This window comes from Periplaneta americana, chromosome 6 (assembly GCF_040183065.1).
Source record: "Periplaneta americana isolate PAMFEO1 chromosome 6, P.americana_PAMFEO1_priV1, whole genome shotgun sequence".
Lineage (NCBI taxonomy): Eukaryota > Metazoa > Arthropoda > Insecta > Blattodea > Blattidae > Periplaneta > Periplaneta americana.
This window is the reverse complement of record NC_091122.1, coordinates 27,150,724-27,174,378: the sequence shown is the minus strand read 5'-3', so window position 1 is coordinate 27,174,378 and position 23,655 is coordinate 27,150,724. Positions and strand designations below refer to the sequence as shown.

The following is a 23,655-nucleotide window of genomic DNA, read 5'->3' as shown; positions in this document are numbered from 1 at the left end:
GTCGAAGCACAGCACTTTCAAATATGACTCGCATTGGCATTCAAGAACAAGAATTAAAATAGATCATTGGTCATACCTATGCATCTTCCCTGAACCCCTATTTACAAATAAATGAAGAGCACCATTCGGAAATCCTGAATAAGTTGAGGAATACACCATGTACATCAACGAGTTCACTTCTTTTACGCATGCTTCCAATATAACATCAACTGAACCACTAACCACTAAAACATTCAAATTTGAAAATTGTACTTTCAATAATTGTTTCTTTTAAAATTATTCATGTTTATTTTTTATGTCATCACCGTTAATTAAAACTTTTCTTGTTTATTTCATCATCCCTAATTAAAAGTTATCTAACACTTGTTTGCATTATTTAGGTTATGTTATAGCTTCTGCTATATGATATTATGGATAGTCACTTATCAGAGATTGTTTAATACTAAGATTTATTCGAAATCATCTGTAAAGTGACGTTGATTACTGGGATCCGGATAATTGAAGTGGAATGAAACTGTTTTAATAAAAATGAAATTGAATCAACAAAGCCTTCTTGACTAGTAACCGTCTACAGAGTTCAATGATGATTCCATAGTTGGCACACCTGATAACATCACATAATCATAACACACCCCTGCCATCCAGCATGCATCTAGCGTAATATTTGTAATGTTGAGATGGTACAATAATACATTTGAAGACAGTTGTATTAAGTCAATTAATATTTTATTGTATTGGAGTACTTCGTTACTTCTAATCTTTATATACTTTCTTGTAATCGTGGAATAGTCAATTAAATCCCACTCGAGTTTTTATTTTCTCTAAATAAATCAAAACCTCTAGTGAGATTACTGTTGAAAAGTCAATGGCGGACAAGGACGCATTTTTGACATAGTATTATAGGTATTTCCCTCACTAGCATCGGAAGGATGACTTGGAAATTAAATTACATTCTTGTATACCATCATGTTCTCATTGTATTCCCCTTGCTCTCCTTGTGCTTCTCTTGATCTTCTATTATTTTCATTGTCTCCTTGTATTCTCATTGTCCTTTATATATTCCCCTTGATATCCTTGTATTCTCCTCGTTCTCCTTCTATTCCCCATCTCCTCCTTATATTCCCCTTACCCTCTTTGTATTTCCCTTCCTCTGCTTGTATTTTTCTCATTCTTCTTGCTTTTCCCTCTTTCTCTCATTCTCCGTCTATTCTCCTTGTTCTCCTTGTCTTTCCTTGTTCTTCTTTTCTATTGCCTATCTTCCTCGTCTTTCCCCTGTTCCCATTGTCTGCCCTTCCTCTCAGTGTCTTTATTTATTTATTCTGGTGTAGTTAAGGCCATCAGGCCTTCTCTTCCACAACACCAGGAATACAAATACAATAACAGAAATAAACAGAAAAAAACACTACAGTATATACAAAATAAAGCTACACAAGAAATAAAGAGAGAGAGAGAAAAACAATATAAACAAAGTAAAGCCACACAAAAATATACACAGGTTGCAGTCACACAAACTTTAAATGATTAATTAATTGTATTCTAACTAATTAACTAACATAAACAAGAAACTTGAAATTTTAATCTAGATTAAAAAAGAAAAAGAAAAAAGAAACACAAATCAATACTTCTAGCAATACCTAAAAACATTAACTAAGACAAAATTTTCCAATTTAATTTTGAATTGTGATAAAGTCCGGCAGTTCCTGACGTCATTAGGTAACGAATTCCAGAGGCGAGGTAGTTCTACGGTATAGGAAGATGAGTATAAAGACGTTCTATGATGAGGGATAGAAAGAAGTGCTTGATGTCGGTTTCGAAGAGTTGTAAGAAATTGAAAGCGCGATAACAGATAACTCGGAGTAGAAGTATGCATGATTCTAAACAGAAGAGACAGTCTTCTCCTTGATCTAGTTTTACCCTTGTTATCCTTGTCCTTGTTATATTCCTCCTCCTGTCCCTGTATTCCACTCGTTTTCACAATCCTCCCCTTTTCTTTTTTATTACCCTTGCTCTCCTTGCATTCCCCTTGTTCCCCTTTCCCATCTCTTGTATTAGCATTTCACCAGAATTTTTAGACTCGCTGGCTGATTCGATAGGCTGATAACATTGTTTCATTAATATAGATTTTGGTGTACAATCCCCTGAAAAAAGAATGAGACGCTGGAATATTCTAAGTTCCAGATACAAGATACTCCGCATGATCCCAGGTCCAGAGCACGTATTCACAAGATAACGCGTATTGAGTTATTTAAATTAATTCTATTTGATTTGTAGTTGGAACTAGTTTCGAAACCCTCTTGGAAACTGAAAGATCAATGTTAATGTATTGCAGTAGCGGCCGGTGATCGAAATCCTCGGTGAGGCCAGATGCAACTAGTTTAAGTGCCTCCGATAGGAAATGTTTATTTATGATATTAATTATTATTGTTATTATATTATTAATATCATTATTACCGTATTATTATTATTATTATTACCATTAATGAAAAATAATTTCACTCACCAAATAAGCTGTTATGCTGTGAGTTTCAATGATTGTTTCAGTGTGATGAAGCAACCCATATTATGTGTTGAAATTCCCCTTTCTTTCTTTTCTTTTTTTTTTTCTTTGACAGCAACAAACAAGGCTAAGAGAAGTTTATTTTGCACCACATTAACACTTAACAATTTATGTTGCCCATACCAGGATGCAATAGAAACTCGCGTTTTAAGATTATCTGTCAGAAAAATTGTCAGAGTTGTCGTAGGTATCTCGATAGTGTCTCTCTTTATTTAAAACTTCCTTTCTTTCAGCATTATTTCTTCTCGAAAAAGGACACTCTAACAATGAATTAACTGCACCAGCATTATTTATCTCATTTGTTTCTGTTTATATTTTCCCGAATTATATAACAACAATAGCCCAGATTCACTACTGTACTACGAAGTACAATAGTATTACACCCTAGCTTAAGTCATAAACTGAGACATAAGGGGAGAGAATAGAGTGGGTCTCTGCCTGCCAAAGAGCTGGAATTTTCTTATTTATGGCCTATTTAGGAAGACAAGTCACCATTGCTATTCCCACCCCACTCTATTCTTGAGGCCGGCCCATGGATGGGAGAAGTGAAACCTGACCAGGCCAGACGAATTGTGCCTCAGCTACAACGTTTTAAGCGTAAAATCAAAGCCCGCGAAAAGACTGGAAATGCTTAAGCCAGACACGGCACGAGCGATCCTGGCCTCAGGAACAAATTTTACTGCAAAACGGGTCTATATACATCACAAGCCAGACCCGGCACGAGCGATCCTGGCCTCAGGAACAAATTTTAGTGCAAAATAGGTCTATATACATCACAAAGTTTTCAAATGCTTCTACAGCGATATATGCTTCATTCAAATAACTACAGAGTTGGGCAGATAAAACCGGCCCGTGTTATGACATTGATAGGTACTAATGATTTGAAACAAACTTCAAATGGAATGAAAATAAAATGCATTTACCTTCATAATAAATGTTGGAAGTGCCCTCCATCTGCATCTACACACTTATGTGCACGTTTTAACAGGTTCATGAAAACACGTGTCAATTCCTCATGGGTGATAAATTCATTAATTCGCGCTGTAAGTTGAGGAGTCCGGACGGAAGGAGTTCTGTTCCTTGTTACATTCCATTTTGTTACATTCCATTCCTGTTCCATTTTTGATGGATCCATTCGTACGCCATTTTCACACCAGATCTTGAATGCTGCTTTTCGCTGGTACTGAGCGAAGCGGATATTTGTCTCTGAATAATTGTTGTGTTTCCTTAATAGAGCTGGTCTGTACGTACGCCTCCACAATGAATATTCGCTCTGGTATTGAATAAGTCATGCTTATTTAAAAAACAACTCTTTACATGTGTTTAGAACGTCTGACTTTTAAACAGCAACCAGAAGAGGTTATAAGCAACAATGGCGCAACAACGATGACACAAAACACGCGGAAGATACAGTACAGCCAACATAATTACATTTTCAAGAAAAAAGAAAGAAAAGAAAACAATACCCTACATAATTTATTTTCCAAATCATATGACATGAGATGGGGCCGGTTTTATCTTCCCAACCCTGTAATACATTATATAAAAACACAAAATTTCATTTCAGTTAAGACAAGTGTCTGAGGCCGGGCCTCACTTGCCTCAGTCAATCAGCCGCCACTGATGTATTGTAATTAAACATAAATTGTTCACAAATTCGTACAGAAACATCGAAATTTGAACCTCCGCGCAGAAACAAGCCTCAATAGCTCAGATGGTTCGTGTGTCTGAGTGCTATGCAGAAGGGAGATACTTCAAACCCTATATATTCCTCAGTTTTTTTACTTTCTGAATAAATAAATAAATAAATAAATAACATTAAAAGGGAATTTTAGAAAGTCCTGGAAATCAGCGCCTGAGCAGGAGCACAAACAGATGGGTTTTCGATAAGGGTTACTGGAGACAGACAATACAAAATTACAAATTATAAAATTCTAAATTATATTATAATGAATGCAATAACTATGACAAATATATACATATATAGTGTATATATATATATATATATATATATATATATATATATACATACAGGGTGTTTAAAAATACGGGGCATAATTTCAGGTATGCATTTCCCACATGTAGACAATCAAAATAATTAATTACAACATGTGTCCGGAAATGCTTTATTTCCGAGTTATGGCCTTCACAACATTGAAATTCACCGGAACGTTTTTCTTTCCTCAGGTCGTTGCCGTCAAAGGAGACATTAAGAGGGCACTTTGATAGTTCATTCAGAGGCGAAGGTTACATTCAGTGTTGTGTAGGCGTTAGACTGTGCGACATGTATTCAAATCAAGAGCTGGCAGAGATACACTTCATGTACGGTAAGGCGGACGGCAATGCTGCGCTGGCTCGTCGTTTGTACCAGGAGAGGTACCCACAGCGACAATGTCCAGATCGGAAGACATTTGTACGTCTCCATTACCGTCTGTACGAGTATGGAAAATTTAACTCTCCTGGTTTGGGAAGGGGACGACCAAGATCTACAACTCCAGAAGTACAGGAGGAGATTCTGGAGGCTGTGAACATGACTCCTTCTATCAGCACACGAAGGGTAACGTTGCAAGTCAATGTTCCTCATACGACTGTCCGGAGACTGTTGAAAGAGTATCAATTGTATCCTTATCATTTGCAACGTGTACAGGCCCTGTCACCAGCAGATTACCCTGCACGAGTTAAGTTAGGTTCTGTCAGTGGTTCTTGCAGCAGTGTGGTGTAAATCCGAACTTTCCTGCCTTAGTATTATTTACAGATGAAGCACAGTTCACACGAGATGGCATAACAAATTTCCACAATCAGCATGTATGGGCGTATGAAAACCCACGTGCAACTGTTCCATCTCATCAGCAGGTGCGGTTCTCCCTCAACATGTGGGCCGGTATCATTGGTGATCGATTGGTTGGACCCCATGTACTTGTAAACAGACTTACGGGGCAGGCGTACACAAACTTCCTGGAAAACACCATACCTCAAGACACTCCACTGATCAATCGTCAACACATTCACTTCTTGCATGATGGCGCTCCTGCACACTTCAGTCGTACGGCTCGCCGGTACTTGGATCGAAGGTTTCCTGATCGATGGATAGGTAGATGTGGCCCAATTGCGTGGCCTCCAAGCTCACCTGATCTGAACCCTCTCGATTTCTACTTGTGGGGCCATTTAAAATCATTGGTTTATTCGTCTCCGGTGCCTGATTTGGAATCCCTTCGGAATCGAATTGTGGCATGTTCTGAGGACATACGCAATACTCCTGGAGTTTGGGATCATGTTCGCAGGTCAATGAGACATCGATGTGAGGTCTGTATTCAAGCAGGAGGTGGACATTTTGAACATCTTCTGTAATGACAACGACCTGCGGAAAGAAAAACGTTCCGGTGAAATTCAATGTTGTGAAATGAAACATTTCCGGACACATGTTGTAATGAACTATGTTCATTGTCTACATGTGGGAAATACATACCTGAAATTATGCCCCGTATTTTTATTCTAACAGGAAGTAGGATCAGTGGCGTATCACTTCAAAATTTCAAATGGGAGTATGGGTCAAATAAGGTACCGTTTGATAGAGGTCTTCAAAACAAACAACTTTCATAGGAAACGTTTTTATTAATTCCTATTCTTTCAATGAGAAAACGTACGAAAACGCAATGGGTGATTCGGACCACATTTAAGTCATTTATTTCGGCATCTAGTGCATTAAAATTTTCGAGACAAAAATATTTATTACTAAACCACATGTGAACTTTCACTTGAGCTTGATTTCATTAATCAGCTCTAACAGGAAGTAGGGTCAGTGACGTATCACTTTAAAATTTCTAATGGGAGTCCAAGTTGAAAACATCGTTTATCAAGACTGTCCCACAATAAGAGATGACATAAAACAGGGAATCCGGGAGACCTGCCAGTCATTTGACCACGCCGAAGTGTTACGAGTCACTGGCAGTGTTAGAAGAAAGGTACGGGTGTGTGTTGCTCAGAACGGCAGACAGTTTCAACATTTATAAAAATTAATGGAATTGTCCAGTCTTTCAGTAAAATGTCAACATTAATTGTCTTGTTTACATTTTCGTCTTTTAAAATTTCTCAATATTGATGGAATTATATTTTTGTACGTTTTCTCATTGAAAGAGTAGGAATTGGTAAAAACTTTTCCTATGAAAGTTGTTTGTTTTGAAGAGCTCTATCAAATATTACCTTATTTGACCTGGACTCCCATTTGAAATTTTAAAGTGATACGCCACTGACCCTACTTCCTGTTAGAGCTGATTAATGAAATCAAGCGGAAGTGAAAGTTCACATGTGGTTTAGTAATAAATATTTTTGTATCGAATATTTTAATGCACTAGATTCCGAATAAATGACTTATGTGTGGTCCGAATCACCCATTATCTTTTCGTACGTTTTGTCATTGAAAGAATAGGAATTAATAAAAACGTTTCCTATGAAAGTTGTTTGTTTTGAAGAGCTCTATTAAATGGTACCCTATTTGACTCATACTCCCATTAGAAATTTTAAAGTGATACGCCACTGACCCTACTTCCTGTTAGAGCTGATTGATGAAACTGAGCTCAAGTGAAAGTTCACATATGGTTTAGTAATAAATATTTTTTTCTCGAAAATTTTAATGCATTAGTTTCCGAAATAAATGACTGTTATAGGTGGTCTGAATCACCCTGTATATATATATATATATATATATATATATATATATATATACATACATACACACATACACACATATTATATATATACAAAATTACAACTTATAAAATTGTAAATTATATAATGAATGCAATAACTATGTTTCCGAGATGGTGTTACAAACTTTCAGGGATGATGGCGAAGGGCACATGTATCAATTTGAGACCAGGAACCATGGTCCAAAAATGACTGAGTCGAAAGTTATAAGCAAAAATAGTTGTGTGAAAATGGAATTGTAATTTGGCACCACGTGCCCTTCTTCCCAAGTCTCTTCGTGGAAAAATGATATGGGCCGGATGTCTCCTACGTTGGTACTTGTCCCGATACAATCTGTGAGCTTGTCTACTGTTCCCACTGGCTCATCCGTATTCGAAAATCAGGTCTGCTTATTCCGCTCTCGTGTACTCCTCCATTTCACTAGGACTGATCGGCTGGACACTGCAGACGATGTCGATTCCCTTGAAGTTTGAGCAGCTTCTTTCATGTTCTGCATATATTCTTTAGCCTGGACCCTGCCCCAGTCCGGAGGATGGTTTAATTTCTTGTTCATTATGCGATATTGTGATTAATGAAATGCACTTCCCACGAAAATCACAACGTCAAACTTTTCCGTTTCTTTGCCTTATATGCTTATTGTATGTACATCCAAGATAAATTGATTTATCTCTTCTGCGTTCCGTTTTATTAAATCTAAACTCCTCTCCATTTATTTGAGAGTTCACTTACTTGCTTACTGGCTTTTAAGGAACCCGGAGGTTCATTGCCGCCCTCACATAAGCCCGCCATTGGTCCCTATCCTGAGCAAGATTAATCCAGTCTCTATCATCATATCCCACCTCCCTCAAATCCATTTTAATATTATCTTCCCATCTACGTCTCGGCCTCCGCAAAGGTCTTTTCCCCTCTGGTCTCCCAACTAACACTCTATATGCAATTCTGGATTCGCCCATACGTGCTTCATGCCCTGCCCATCTCAAACGTCTGGATTTAATGTTCCTAATTATATCAGGTAAAGGATACAATGCGTGCAGTTCTGCGTTGTGTAACTTTCTCCATTCTCCTATAACTTCATCCCTCTTAGCCCCAAATATTTTCCTAAGAACCTTATTCTCAAAAACCCTCAATCTCTGTTCCTCTCTCAAAGTGAGAGTCAAAGTTTCACAGCCATACAGAACAACCAGCAATATAACTGTTTTATATAAATTCTAACTTTCAGATTTTTTGACAGCAGACTAGATGACAAAAGCTTCTCAACCGAATAATAACAGGCATTTCCCATATTTATTCTGCGTTTAATTTCCTCAAGAGTGTCATTTATATTTGTTACTGGGTGGCCCGGGTTCGATTCCCGGTCGGGGCAAGTTACCTGGTTGAGGTTTTTTCCGGGGTTTTCCCTCAACCCAATATGAGCAAATGCTGGGTAACTTTCGGTGCTGGACCCCGGACTCATTTCACCGGCATTATCACCTTCATCTCATTCAGACGCTAAATAACCTAAGCTGTTGATAAAGCGTCGTAAAATAACCTACTGAAAAATATTTTTTACTGTTGCTACAAGATATTTGAATTTTTCCACCTCTTCGAAGGATAAATCTCCAACTTTTATATTTCCATTTCGTACAATATTCTGATCACGAGACATAATCATATACTTAGTCTTTTCGGGATTTACTTCCAACCCTATCTCTTTACTTGCTTCAAGTAGAATTTCCGTGTTTTCCCTAATCGTTTGTGGATTTTCTCCTAATATATTCACGTCATCCGCATAGACAAGAAGCTGATGTAACCCGTTCAATTCCAAACCCTCTGTATTATCCTGAAATTTCCTAATGGCATATTCTAGAGCGAAGTTAAAAAGTAAAGGTGATAGTGCATCTCCCTGTTTTAGCCCGCATTGAATTGGAAAAGTATCAGATAGAAACTGACCTATACGGACTCTGCTGTAAGTTTCACTAAGACACATTTTAATTAATCGAACTAGTTTCTTAGGAATACCAAATTCAATAAGAATATTACATAAAACTTCTCTCTTAACCGAGTCATACGCGTTTTTGAAATCTATGAATAACTGATGTACTGTACCCTTATACACCGATTTTTTTAAAGTTCACACACAAGAAATTTTGAATCGAAAGATAGGCCTATGTTGCAAGTATGAAAAAGTCATATTAATTAATATAACACTCTTGTATTTTGTTGGGCAGATTATGCTTTTAAATGACTAATTTAGCGGAGACGAAAATGTAATGTATGACCAAATGTATTGTGACGAGTATGTAATGTATGACGAATCGTTTTGTGACGAGTGTGTAATGTATGGCGAATCGCTTTGTGACGAGTGTGTAATGTATGGCGAATCGTTTTGTGACGAGTGTGCAATGTGTAATTTAAGACGAATCCGCCGGATTCCTCTAACATAATGTATTTCGTGATTCTTTTCTCTTTTTAGATGTACTCCATAATTTTCAACTCAGCAAATTTTTATGGCTATATGACTCTGTATATAGTATTCATTAGTATTGCGTGTACCCAGCTGCAAAAGGTGGGAATGCAGCTGGATAGTTACCGACAAGAAATGGAAGAAGATGATGAGGAGGAAGGCTCCATGGAATTCGACGAGAAATACGAGGACGAAGAAGATCAAAGACTGGCCAACTGCATTAAACTGCACCAGAAAACTTTGGAGTATGCTTAAAAATAATTACATTATTTCTGATTATTATAATCATCGAATGAGTAGGTGAGTGCTAACACAAGGAGATTCATGTTCAAATCCCGCTTAATCCTGAATTTGTAACTTATGTTGGCCAAGTAAGTGTCTTGGACACAACAGTTTCTCCAGTTCCTATACAACATCCTAACAACTCTCCACCACCATTAACATCTTCATCCATTCATTAATTTATTACGAGTGTAATGTAGATTCATCGTCTGTGGTGCACTCTGGAGTGCCTCTGACAAACTAAGTAGAGTTGGGTCGATTCGTGAACGAATCGTTCATTCGAACGACTAATAATAAAGAATCGTAAGAATCGATTCGTGGTATCAACGAATCGTCGTTCAAAAGAATCGTAACGAATCGTCGTTCAAAAGAATAGTAACGAATTGACATGGTAAAGTAACCCACGATTTTATTTACTTGTTTGATGTAACCTGTCACCGGACATTTCCGAACCGTGCCGAATGCTCCCGAGCGAGAGTGAAATCAAAATACTGCATTTGTTAAGTATGGAAAATAATGAACACGAACCTGAAATTTGCATAGTTAAATAGAGATGTAATGCAAAAAATGTACTTCATAATACGGCTCAGTTGATAAATTATAATTTAGAGAGAAAGAGTACAGGTGCCCTCGAGCTGGACTGTTTACACGGCGGGCGACGTACTCATGGCTAGCTTATGTCGACATGACTGTCACAGAGGAAGATGTGCGAGATATGGAGGAACAAAACAAGTGGTGCTGTAACGCAGTTTTTTATGCCTGTATTTCAAATCTGTAACATGGACTACTCACCACTCTCTATGTTGCTCCTCTATCAAAGCGAAATAAATTAGTGTGACGTGACAATGAGCGGATGTTTTTAATTTCAGTGTGAAGGATTCGTTTTCATACAGATAATGTCGCCACAACATTCCTTTCCTTCCGAAAGTCCGCTGTCAGGAATCGAATCTTTATCACAATTATCGTCAGGCTCGTAGATATTCTGTGACCACTATCAAGTTGCTCCCAAGGAAACTGACAATGAAGAAAATATTTAAAAATAAATAAACAACGCAATGCATATCACAACTCCCTCATGTTGTACAAACAGTAACACGATCATGCAGCGTAAGCGGATTCCGAGTCTGCATACGATGGCGGTAAGGTTAGCGCACTCCAGAAGGAATGCTGACAATAACGGAACAAGAAACACGGGCGCTAGAAAAAAGGCGAATGGAGATAAAAAGAGAATCCAAGAGTCAGGAAGTGACAGGGAAGAAAGTAGTGAAAAAAGAAGGGTGCGAGCGTAAGTGGAAATCTAGTATGTGAAAGTGAAAGCGTGGGGGGAAATAATAAAAGGGGAATAGAAGGAGAAATAAATAGAACGAAAGACAGAGATAGAAATAAGGTACAGTCGAACAGTAAAGAAAGGTCAGAACCTGCGACAGCTGAGGATATAGCAGAGGTATTAGATATGTGGGGATGTGATCAAAAAGTGCAAGTAAAGTGAAACTGGAAAAGATCGAGAAGTATAGGGGTGAGATGAAGTGTATAATCAGATGTGTAGAGATAAAATATAAGTAGCTATTGTCGCCATCCTGGCTGCAACGAGACGGAAACTCTTGCTCACGTGTTGGGTTTCTGTCGAAAAACGGAGCTGCTGCGCAACAATCGACACCATAAGGCCAAGACCGGTATTGCTGATGTCCTCAAGCGTCGGGGATGGGAAGTAAACGGAGAGATCCACTGCGTTTTATCCTTAGATTCGAACAGAAGAGCAGATATTGTAGCCATCCACAGGACTCAATCTAAGGGAATCATTCTTGATCCTACAATCCGGTTTGAGAGGGATGCCCTGCAGGCACAACACGTTGATGAGGAGAAGAAGTCCATTTATGAGTCCTGCATCCCATACCTAAGTGAGAAATATGACCTTCCCACTAGTCAGTGGAGTGTTTCTGGTCTTTTGTTTGGTGCGCGTGGCACACTTCCTAAGTTCACATGGAATATTTTAAAAGCACTCGGTCTCCGATTTTTTGAAATTCAAAAAATTTTATTGGGTATTCTTAAGGATTCAATCCAAATATTGCATCACCATTTATATCTTGGCCATTGACGATTCTTTTGGGTTTGCATTTCTCTGGATGTTTTACTAAACAATTCCCGTGTTTAATCTTTTTGTCTTTCTAAATTATTTCTGTAGTGCTTTTATTCTCGATCTTTATGGTCACCCTCATTGAGGGCAGATTATTTTGTTAAAAATAGTTGTTGTTAGGAAGTGAGAATAGTGAGAAAGGATTAGGTGCAAGTAGGATAGTGAGAAAGTGAAATTGAGCGCAAATAGGAATGAGTAAAAATAGTGAAAAAGGATTAAGAGAAGTGAACAAGTGACAGCATAAAATTAGTACTAACTTTTGAACGTTGGAACAGTACATGAATAAAAGGTCAAAGAACAAATAGGACAAATAATTCAATATGATAATTTATAGAGAAAAAGTGAAATTGAGATTTTAGTTAATAGTAGTTAGAGGGAAAATGGGGTTTGAAAGGAGTATATAATATTAGATAGCCTATATTAGGATTAATGAACAAATAGAGAATAGCAAATTAAATGTAGGAGAAATACTGAAGGGGAAATTAGACCAAGTAATAAAAAGCTACATAGTGTAAATAGGAGTATTTGTGAAGACGTGTACTGCAAATAATGTGTTATTGTAATAATATGTTAATGGTGGCACCGGATACAGAAACGCGAGGTACACCATTACATGTAAAGAAGTGCTGTGACGAAAATATATATCATAATATCATGTCGTACCACGTACCTAAAATTCTTATTAAATACTAGCCGTACCCGTGCGCTCCACTGCACTTATTAGAAATAAATATAAAGTAATCACATAATTAAAATAGAACATTGGGTCCAGGAAACATTCGTCTTTGATAGAAGAATAAATAGTTTAATATGCTACTTAATTTAAATTGTATTGAAATAATTAAAATGCTATCATTTTGGACCAGAGACCACTCATTTGGTGCAAATATAATTCGTTTAACATTTTTCTAAATTAGTCTTGAATGCATCCTTTAATAAATCACTCCAAATTAATATAGTTGATTGTGTAAAAATGTAAGAATTCACGATCTCCTATGCACTACTGCCATAGAATGAATAAATCTGTTTTTCTTTCTACTAAAAATTTTAATATTTTGCACATAGCAGTTACGGAACAACGACACTATAATCTGAGGCGGCGGTGGAAATGTATTATATTGTTATTTTAAAACTCTTGTATATCCTTAAATATCAGTCCTATCAAAATTTTGCCTGGAATAAAACTTATCGGAAATCATTTTTAAAGAAACTTTTGTTATGTAACATTTATACAAAAATCAATAATAAGCGCGATATTTCTGTTTATTTAATTCAGGCCCCCTTATAAATAAAGTATTTTGAATGCTATATAGCCTAAAATCTAAGTTACAACGAACATAATTTATATTCCAATTTTCATCGAAATCCGTTCAGCCATTATCGCGTGAAAAGGTAACAAACATCCAGACAGAGAGACAGACAGGCAGACAGACTTAAATATCAGTCCTATCAAAATTTTGCCTGGAATAAAACTTATCGGAAATCATTTTTAAAGAAACTTTTGTTATGTAACATTTTTCACAAAAATCAATAATAAGCGCGATATTTCTGTTTATTTAATTCAGGCCCCCTTATAAATAAAGTATTTTGAATGCTATATAGCCTAAAATCTAAGTTACAACGAACATAATTTATATTCCAATTTTCATCGAAATCCGTTCAGCCATTATCGCGTGAAAAGGTAACAAACATCCAGACAGAGAGACAGACAGGCAGACAGACTTAAATATCAGTCCTATCAAAATTTTGCCTGGAATAAAACTTATCGGAAATCATTTTTAAAGAAACTTTTGTTATGTAACATTTTTCACAAAAATCAATAATAAGCGAGATATTTCTGTTTATTTAATTCAGGCCCCCTTATAAATAAAGTATTTTGAATGCTATATAGCCTAAAATTCAAGTTACAACGAACTTAATTTATGTTCCAATTTTCATCGAAATTCGTTCAGCCATTATCGCGTGAAAAGGTAACAAACATCCAGACAGACAAACAGACAGACAGGCATACAAACAAAAATTTCAAAAAAGCGATTTTCGGTTTCGGGGTGGTTAATTATATATGTTAGGACCAATTAATTTTGGAAAATCGAAAATCACCAGAAAAATTTCGGCTACAGATTTATTATTAGTATAGATATCTTAAGAAAAAATAGTTTAAGAAAGAGATGGCAGCCTTATCGCCTCTAAAGTGACGGTCAAGTATTATATCAACTGACAAGAAAACAATTAGTTTCTCTTGGACAAAAAGTGTGCCAAGTCATCCCAATAATTTGTAAAATCTTGATTCAGGTCAACATTCTCTATGGAGAGCAACTAAACGAATGTTGTATTGGATATCTTCACTTTTAACTCTTTCAATCTTGTCGGTTTCAGATTCATGCAAGCTATGGAGAGCACGTTTAAGGGTGAAATTCTCGGTCACTTCCTTATCATATTTGCTGCAAGCTGTCTGGCCTCTTTCTCGGCCGTGGTGGTAAGTCTCTCTTCATTGTTTTCACTGTAAATATTATCGCAGTTTTACATCATCTTTCTTTTCTTTCCAGACTTGGGGAGATGCGGAGAGTTTGGTTATGGTGATAACAGTATTCCTGGCACAGCCCTTAAATCTTACTTTGTATTGTATGCTCGGAGAAGAACTTACTATGCAGGTACTTCTAATACAATAAATTACTTTTATGCTCGACCATGCCGAAATGTAGTAATTATACACCTGGTAGCAGTCCTTTAATGCATGTCATTAAAGTACAGGTGTTCAGCCAATGACAAGTCAGCTTTGTACCGTTATAAAACCGCAAGTATCGATTATTCTCGGATATGCAATCGAAAGAGAATTAGCGAAAAGTCACGGAGGCTGGAAATCCAATACTGTCGCAGAAGGTTATGTTCTGTTGCTATAATAATTAGCGTTAATTGTAAATAATATTCAAATAAATTCAATTTGTTATCTCGTTTTTCAATTTCTAATTTAATTTCAATGTTATATCAAAGTTAATGTTTAGTTTATTCTCTAGGTTCTTATACGCTATCAAAGTCAATGTTGACATCTGTTCCTCGGAAAAAAAATCAATACTTTCGCGTCTGCGCACATCTCACAATTTACGAGGTATTGCTCGAGGTCAGTTAGATACAAATAAAATGAAAAATTTCAATTTAGAAATATGGTCGAGCATAAAAAGTCGTATGAAACGCGCATATAATGGTAATTAAGAAGCTCGTATGAAAATTATGAAACTCGTTTGCTCTCGTTTCATAAACAAACATACTTGCGTCTTAATTAATACCATTGTAGACTCGTTGCATAATATACTATTAACACTTATATAATCAATAATTAACTTGCAACTTATATTTTATTGTATTTTTATTTATTTTATTTATTTAATACATTACACTTGAGCTACAGAAGCTCGTGCTCGGGCGCAGTTCAGATCAGTTATACAAAATATATCACAAAATTAAGAGAGTTCATTGAGCGCAATAACATTAATAAGTGGTAAAATACATACAGCATGTAATAACAGGGTCTATATACAAATATAATATACAAAAGTACGAGTACATGAATATTAGAGTATCAATTTTTAACTCAATTAGCTTAAACAATTAAATAATTAATCTCATTTGTTTCTTAAATCTATGTGTGTTAAGTGTACTTAGCTCAGGGTAAGCTCTAATTAATGCATTATATATTTTGGGTCCAAAAATTCTGCTGTGTTTTAATCCAGCAGTTGTGTGGCATTTGGGAGTATTTAGAAAGAAACTATAGTTTTGTCTCGTATGGTATTCATGAGGATCAAATTTAAATTTATTGTGGTTTTTATGGAAGTAAATCAGCAATGTTTGTTTATAAATTTGTTCTAGATTTGATACACCAAATTCCTGAAAAATTAATTTTGTTGAGTAATCAAAAAGTTTATATAGACAAATTTTGATTTTTGGAGCAAATTTAAAGGATGGAGAGTCGATTTTGCCATTCCTCCCCAACCTAAAATACCATACTGAATTATTGATTGAAACAGAGCTAAGCACACAGTACGCAGAACATAAACAGGTAAATAAGAGCGTAGAATGGAAAATTTGTGTATTGTACTACGCAATCTGTTAGACAGGAAGGAGACATGCTTGTCCCATTTTAAATGTTGGTCAATAATAATGCCTAAATATTTAACTTGTGAGGATATACTCAAAGCGTTACATGAGCAAGTAGGTAGGTTACAATCATGTATTGTTATATTTCTATTATTATTTATTTTTAGTTGCTCAAGGCCATGTGATGTTAATGAAAATGGTATTAATTTTGTTTTAGAAACGTTCAAAGAAAGTAAGTGAGCATCCAGCCATTCTTTAATAATGTTAATACCACTGTTAGAATTTTGATAAGTTTCATTCCAACTCGAACCGCTAAATATAACCACAGTATCATCAGCATAAGAATACAGAGTACCAGAGTATTTCTCAATGTCAATTTTAGGTAAATCGCTGATATATATATATATATATATATTAAAAAAAAACAGGACCTAAAGTCGTCCCCTGAGGTACACCTATATCAATGTTAACGTTTTAGATATTTTCCTGGCTGACTAGTATCGAAGTGTTATCCTTCATTGTCCAAAGCCTAAAAAGTTAACATAGTAATGAAGTTGCAAGTTAATCAGTAAAAATTACTTAATTAACAATAGTGTGATCAATTTCAATTTTGAATTCAGGCATCTGGTTTCTAAATCCGTCTTATCCACTTTTGGACGAAGTAGTAGTTTCTGAAGTCTCGCGCCGTAGCGTCGTGGTCTAAGGCATCCTGCTTAGGACTCGCGTTACGGAATGCGCGCTGGTTCGAGTCTTCATGGAGGAAGAAATTTTCTCATGAAATTTCGGCCAGTGTATGAGACCGGTGCTCACCCAGCATTGTGATGCACTTGGGAAGCTACGATAGGTAGCGAAAAACGGTTGCGAATACCAGCTATAACGGCTGGGGGGATCATCGTGCTAACCACACGATATCTCCATTCTGGTTGGATGATCGTCCACCTCTGCTTCGGCATGTGGGCGTGAGGCCAGCAGCCGGCTGGTCGGTCTAGGCCCTTCACGGGCTGTAGCATCACGGATTATTATAGTAGTTTCTGAAAGTACTACTTTTCTCCATCATTATAGTCATACATGATGTTTCTAACTATACTTTATTGCTTTTAATTTAGATGTTAAATATCTAACGACTGTTCAAAAGACTTCTAATCCACTAGTGTTTCGGTTCAAAATCTCACCTTTCTCATTTTGTTTCATTTTTATATTATTTGAAGAGTCCACTGCAAGAATGATGGATGTCATTTGGAATACATTTTGCAGGAGAAGCAATTGAAAGTTTGAAATGATTAGCGCTTAAATCTTAACTGTGATTTTCCGATCATTACTGGACAATAACTATCAGTGTTAATGCCATATAACTCTGATGTACATTCTATATGTCTTACGCTATGCATTGACAGTCTTGGTTCATTTTCGACAAGAAAGTGACATCCATCATTCTTGCAGTGGACTCTTCATATATTTCTCATTTCTTTTTCTATATCCACATTTGGCCTCATTTTCTTCTTATTCTTATATTTTTTGTTACTGCGCTCTGTTCCCTTTCAAGTTCTTTTCTATTTTACATTTTATTTTCATTTATTTCCTTTAACCTATTCCTTTGTCTTAGGTCTAATTTTCTTTTGTATTTTTCTTCCTTTATATTTGTAGTTTTTAATTTACTTTCATTTCCATTTTTTTCATCTTTACTCGTTTCATTATCCCTATCTTCATTCTTCTTTTCTCCTTTTCTTCTTTCTACTTCTATTCTCTTTCTTCCTGTCTTTCTACTCACTCTACTTTCTCCGTTCATAATTTTTCTCTACAGTACAGGGCATATCAAAAGTCCGGTAACACTTTCAATATTTTATTACACAAAAACTGCTAATGATAGCACTTTCAAACACACGTCAGTTTAAAGCCAAACTCTCAAAGTTCTGTTTACACCTTACAGAGATTCAATGTGTGAAACACGAGTGACTCGGCAGATGTCCAAACGATAATCAAACTCTTCCCATACCCTTTTCAACATATCCTCTGCGTCCGTGGCGGCAGCTTCTCGAATTCTGGTTTTTAGTTCCTCTAAATCACCTGGCAAAGGCGGTACAAACACACAATCCTTTAGATGTCCCCATAGAAAAAAGTCACATGCAGTCATATCGGGTGACCTTGGTCATGAAACATCTGTTCCTTACTCCAGCACTTCCTATCCAACGATCAGACATCTCCGTATTCAGGTAAGCACGAACTGCATTGTGGAAATGTGGCGGAGCCCAATCTTGCTGAAAGATGAAATCGTCATCGAGATCTTGTCTAAGTTGAGGCACCAACCATTGCTCCAACATGTCCAGATATGAATGTCCAGTCACAGTAATCTCAATGAAGAAGAAAGGTCCGTACAGTTTTCGTTGTGACAACGCGCAGAAAACATTCACCTTTGGTGAATCACGCTCATTTTCAATGATTCTGTGAGGTTTCTGTGTATCCGAAACACGACAGTTGTGCTTGTTAATTTTCCCACTCGTATGGAATGTCGCTTCGTCACTGAAAATTAAGCGGCTGAATAACTTTGTGAGTTTGACTTTAAACTGACGTGTGTTTGAAAGTGCTATCATTAGTAGTTTTTTGTGTAATAAAATATTGAAAGTGTTACCGATCTTTTGATATGCCCGTTACTTATTCTTAATTACTGATGCGACATTCAACATCTATGTAGAGTAATTTTAAATAATCAATTCAACAGAAATCAAATTTACTCTATTTCAGGCTGAAGAACTTGATGACTCGATCTGGTTTTGTAACTGGGTGGGAGCCAACTTGAAACAGCAGCATGCTATACTGTTCATGAAGGCTGTGTCAAGCAAGGAATTCTGTCTTACAGCTGGAGGTTTCATCCCAGTGTCCAGACACACTATGTCCGTGGTAATTATCTCATAATATTTTGTTTGACAGAATGTTGTATTCTTAATCCATTTAAGAGACCATATATTGGCAACAAATTTTGAAAATAATTCCAGATATTTTTTCTCCGAATCTATTCCTCTGTAGCACAGGCTGTCCGAGAATGGTGTTCAATTTAATAAAAATATCAAGTGAAATTTTCATTACAAACACAAAATTAACTTAGAGATGATTGACACAAGTAACGAAGCTGTATCACTTAGCGAAACGATATTTTTATCCTTTTCCATGTGTAGGAAAATGTCAATAATTCCATGACTGAAGGTACTTTCTCCCTTATACTACATTGCAGAGATGAAATGTCTGGAATTCTATTTTGATAGACTATGTTCTTCACATAGCCCCGCTGAAAAGATTCAGAGCTGTTAAGTCAGGCGACCTTGTCGGTCAAGCTATGAACCCACAAATTCCAATCGATCTGTTCTGAAAGTGATCGTTTTGTAAACACTTTAGGCCTAACAGTAACTCAGATATATTTTACTTGATATTTATTTATATATTATTTTACAACATTCTCGGACACATTATATATCGAGATAAGGTTATTTAAAATGTTTACATAAGTAATTACTCATTATGATAATTTATGTGTTTAAGATGGCCAACCAAGTGATGTCATACACCATGTTCCTGATCAACGTGAAGGAAAGAAATGAAGAACAAGGAAAATAAAGAACACGAAGGCAATAGTCTACATGTTAATTTTTTCACCACGACTTTACACTTAATTACTAACAAATTGATGTTAATGCAATGATTTTATGCGAGAAATATATTTCGCGTTATTGTATACATGTAAAATAGCATTTTACAATATATAAAATTCGCAAGATTGCAGCACCAAAGAAAAGGTAAACTTGCAAGACATTCTAGTAACTAAGAATAGCGGCACTTCAATTCGAATTATCATAATTCTGGAAAGACACACTGTGTATGTCGTCTTTCGTTAGTTCTACAGGGAGATCCATTTATAACTCGAGACTGGTTGCAGCGCTCATCGCTATAGTAACTTATCGGTATTTACGTAATCTGATCCCGTTCGAGCTGAATCAATCTTTCGGAGAGGAGCAGTGCGTAACCATCCGGAGGTCATTCTAACGCAATTGTTCAGTATAGTATTGGGCAGAGAATTATTTAATGGAAAACTATTCATAGAATAAAAACTCTATAAAATGCGTTAAGAAGCACATTTTTTTATATTTTGTCATGTTATTAATTTTTTTATTATCCAATTTAATAAACCCTATTTCACCCTGAGGTATATTAGGGTTATGGTTGGCTTCAAAATACATATTTTATAACCAATAAACAATAGTAAAGTTATAACATAAAATAGTGGTCACAGTTACAATTCACATGAATTATGTAGAAGAATGCACCTTAATGAAAGAATGGATCCTGTTAAAGATTAATGAGATGTTTGAGGAATAATCAATGCAAAAGATATACAAGAATGTCTAACTGTTTCAGAGTAAATACAGGATCTAAAAAGATAATCAATAGTAGATTAATATAACAAAGTTTGACTTTCACTTTCAAATTAATACTTAATTCATGAATAATGGAACAGTTAAGAGTAATAAAGGGATATTACAAGCAATGATTTACGGTTACAAGTTACATACGTAATTCAGGAACAAGTACAATAATTAAAATAATAGACAAGTAATGACTTACAACTAACGAATAACGAAATTCTTGAAGGGCAATACTGGGTGTTCATTTCAAAGTGTGTCATGACGTCACTGTTGTGAGTCAGCTATTTGAAGCTATTTTCAGCTTTTATATCAGAGAAGTTGCCTATTAATCAAGGCGTTCAATCTGAACTTGAGAACGTGTACGGTATAACTTGAACGTCGTAGCAACAGATGGCGGTCTGTACGGTCTGTGTGCTACCATAACCTCTTTCGAACTGTGTTTTGCTCGGGCAAGTCGTACGCAGGGTATTTGTTATCATCGGTTGCGTACGGCAGCATTCCACAACACAAATCAAATGCTCCGTGTCCATGTAGACAGTCGAAGTTAATGTCAACAAATACTGTACGTAAGTAATCGTCTTAACCATCTCCCCATATCCCGACAGTAAGAAAAAAACTCACCCCCAGTACGTGTTTCCAAACAGTTCACATTCCTGCCACTACTGGAGTTACCGTACGTATCGGTAAGTACTCTTCGTAATGAACACCGTACTCGATAGGCAACTTCTCTGGCAAACAGTTAATACTCCTCTGCGGAAGTGTAGGAAGATTGAATTGTCTAGGCTCATCGGCTAGCCACATGACGTCATACAGCGAGCCATGACACACTTTGAACTGAACACGCAGTATATAATAGTAGGGGCAATACAAAAGATTTAAAAACAAATGTAAACAGTAAAGGAATAGTAGAAAAATTAACTTAAAATTACAAGCTAAACACATTCTTTTTAAAGCAATAGGTAACAACAAAGAGATACTAATAACAATACACTGACTGTAGTTACAGGTTAAACACATTATTTTAAGAACAAACACGCAAAGGATCAATAGCTATTTTCAGGCATTATATACATGGACCATGACTTTAATTCACATCTTCTTGACGTTACTTAGTATATTTTTTGTGTTTCAATCTATTTCAATTTGTTATTTTTCACTGTAACAACAAAAATATGTTTCATAAAGCCTCAAGGAATTTCTCTATATTAATACTGTATCATGGTACTCTTTGTCAATGGCAACCTGTAATGGTTATAGGAAGAAATATATATATATATATATATATATATAATAGTTATTAAACACATTATTTTAGAAGCAATAAATAGCTATACTAAGAGATGACTTAAAATTTACGAATTAAATACATTATTATTATTATTATTATTATTATTATTATTATTATTATTATTATTATTAATTAGATGAGTATATGCAGGAAATATTTGGCATAATATTCAAACTGTAGATACATTAAAAACAGAGAAAAGTTTAGCAAATCATTACAGAAAATTACAAAAGAATTGAGTATTCGTAAAAAAAAAAAATGTCCTCTCAAAATAAAAATAACTACAAGTCACCTGTTGATGCTGGTAATCTCCGTGGTAGAATATATATTAAAATATTTTATTTCACAACTCCTTTTCAGGGTGTCTCCAGTGGTTGTACACAGTTGATAGAATTATTTTCTTAAATAAATAAATGCACTATCACATATACTTTGAACTCCAATGTAATCTGAAAAGTTCTGTCAAATAAATGTGAATAAAACACACTTCTAACCTTATTTGTGTTCGTTATTGTCCCTTGCCTAGGCCTAGTAAAGATAAAGATAAAGAGATGGATTTATTGAGTAATATTATACATACAGATTTTATATTATCATAATTTTCTCTAAAATCCAATGCACGGGTCTTCTGACCATACGTGCTTAGTACCCAAAACAAGTCCTACTTTGTAGTTCCCCTCCCAACTATGATTACATCCAACTACTCTCTAAAAGAACACACATATTAAAATGGAAATGACACAACAAAACACATTATATAATATATCCTAACCTAAAAGACATAAAAGTGTACAGTTGGGTAAATATTATCCCTTCCTCAGTACGCGTCACAAACTTCAACAGCTGAAGTTCTAATCTTTCTCGTCTTCAAGAGGAACAATCCAGTCTTTTGTTCCCATTCTCTATTCCCCATGAGGTCAAGACATGCAAGAGAACTCCTATTCCGACTTAGCATCGAGGGTGGTAGATATTTTCTCCGTACATGTTCCAATTCGACACACTGTAATAAAATATGTTTATAGGAGTCCTTTTCTCTGCAAAGCGGACAAAGACGCTCCCCTTCTTCGTTGACAATTTTATTACCCTTCCATGCCCCCAATCTTAGCCACGCTAAACCTGCTCTTCTGTCTTTGTTACAAGAGTTTATGTAGTCACACCTCCCCTAGTTAAGCATGAGATCTGATTGTAAATGTAGTGAGGACTTTTCTGAATATTGGAGCTCAATCTCTTGCCTCTCGATATCAATTAAACGCATCTTCACATTACGCCATACATTCCTCCCATTATTCTCTCCTTTCTCCCACACCCATCCCATTCCTATATGATGCAGCCCTCTCTGCAGTTTATAAACCCACCCCTTTTCCCAACCCTTTCTTTGTTGAACTTTGTAGCAAATCGACCGTAGAAGCGACTGATCCCCAAATATAATTTTTAACCAGTATTTTATCACCCTAACTTTCATATGAATTACTTCGTTTTGAAGCCCAAACTCCTTTAGCACCCCGCAGCTAGCTGTGCTTCTGCCAATTCCAAGTATTCGTTTCAGGAAGTCCGTTTGTACCTTATTTAGTTTTCCCGCATTTTCCCCAACCCCAAATTTACGCCCCATACAACATAGATGACCTAACCACAGCTCCATATACTAGCTCCAATGTTGCTGCAGGAATATCTGGCACTTTAGTGATCAATTTCAATACCTCCGCACCAGGGGCGGCCCGTCCCTATGTGCTACAGTGCTACAGC

The 23,655-nt window shown here is 36.0% G+C and overlaps 1 protein-coding gene across 1 annotated transcript in view; it reads left to right on the top strand.

Annotated features, from left to right (window-relative positions):
* LOC138702189 (putative odorant receptor 92a) overlaps positions 1-21,908 on the top strand; it is a 29,892-nt gene extending 7,984 nt beyond the window's left edge. The window contains exons 3-7 of the mRNA XM_069829795.1: positions 9,714-9,949; positions 14,497-14,596; positions 14,667-14,771; positions 18,952-19,107; positions 19,744-21,908. Of these exons, the coding sequence (XP_069685896.1) occupies positions 9,714-9,949; positions 14,497-14,596; positions 14,667-14,771; positions 18,952-19,107; positions 19,744-19,818 (672 nt within the window). The 3' untranslated portion in view covers positions 19,819-21,908. The remainder of the gene's footprint in view (positions 1-9,713; positions 9,950-14,496; positions 14,597-14,666; positions 14,772-18,951; positions 19,108-19,743) is intronic.
* The last annotated feature ends 1,747 nt before the right edge of the window (positions 21,909-23,655 follow it).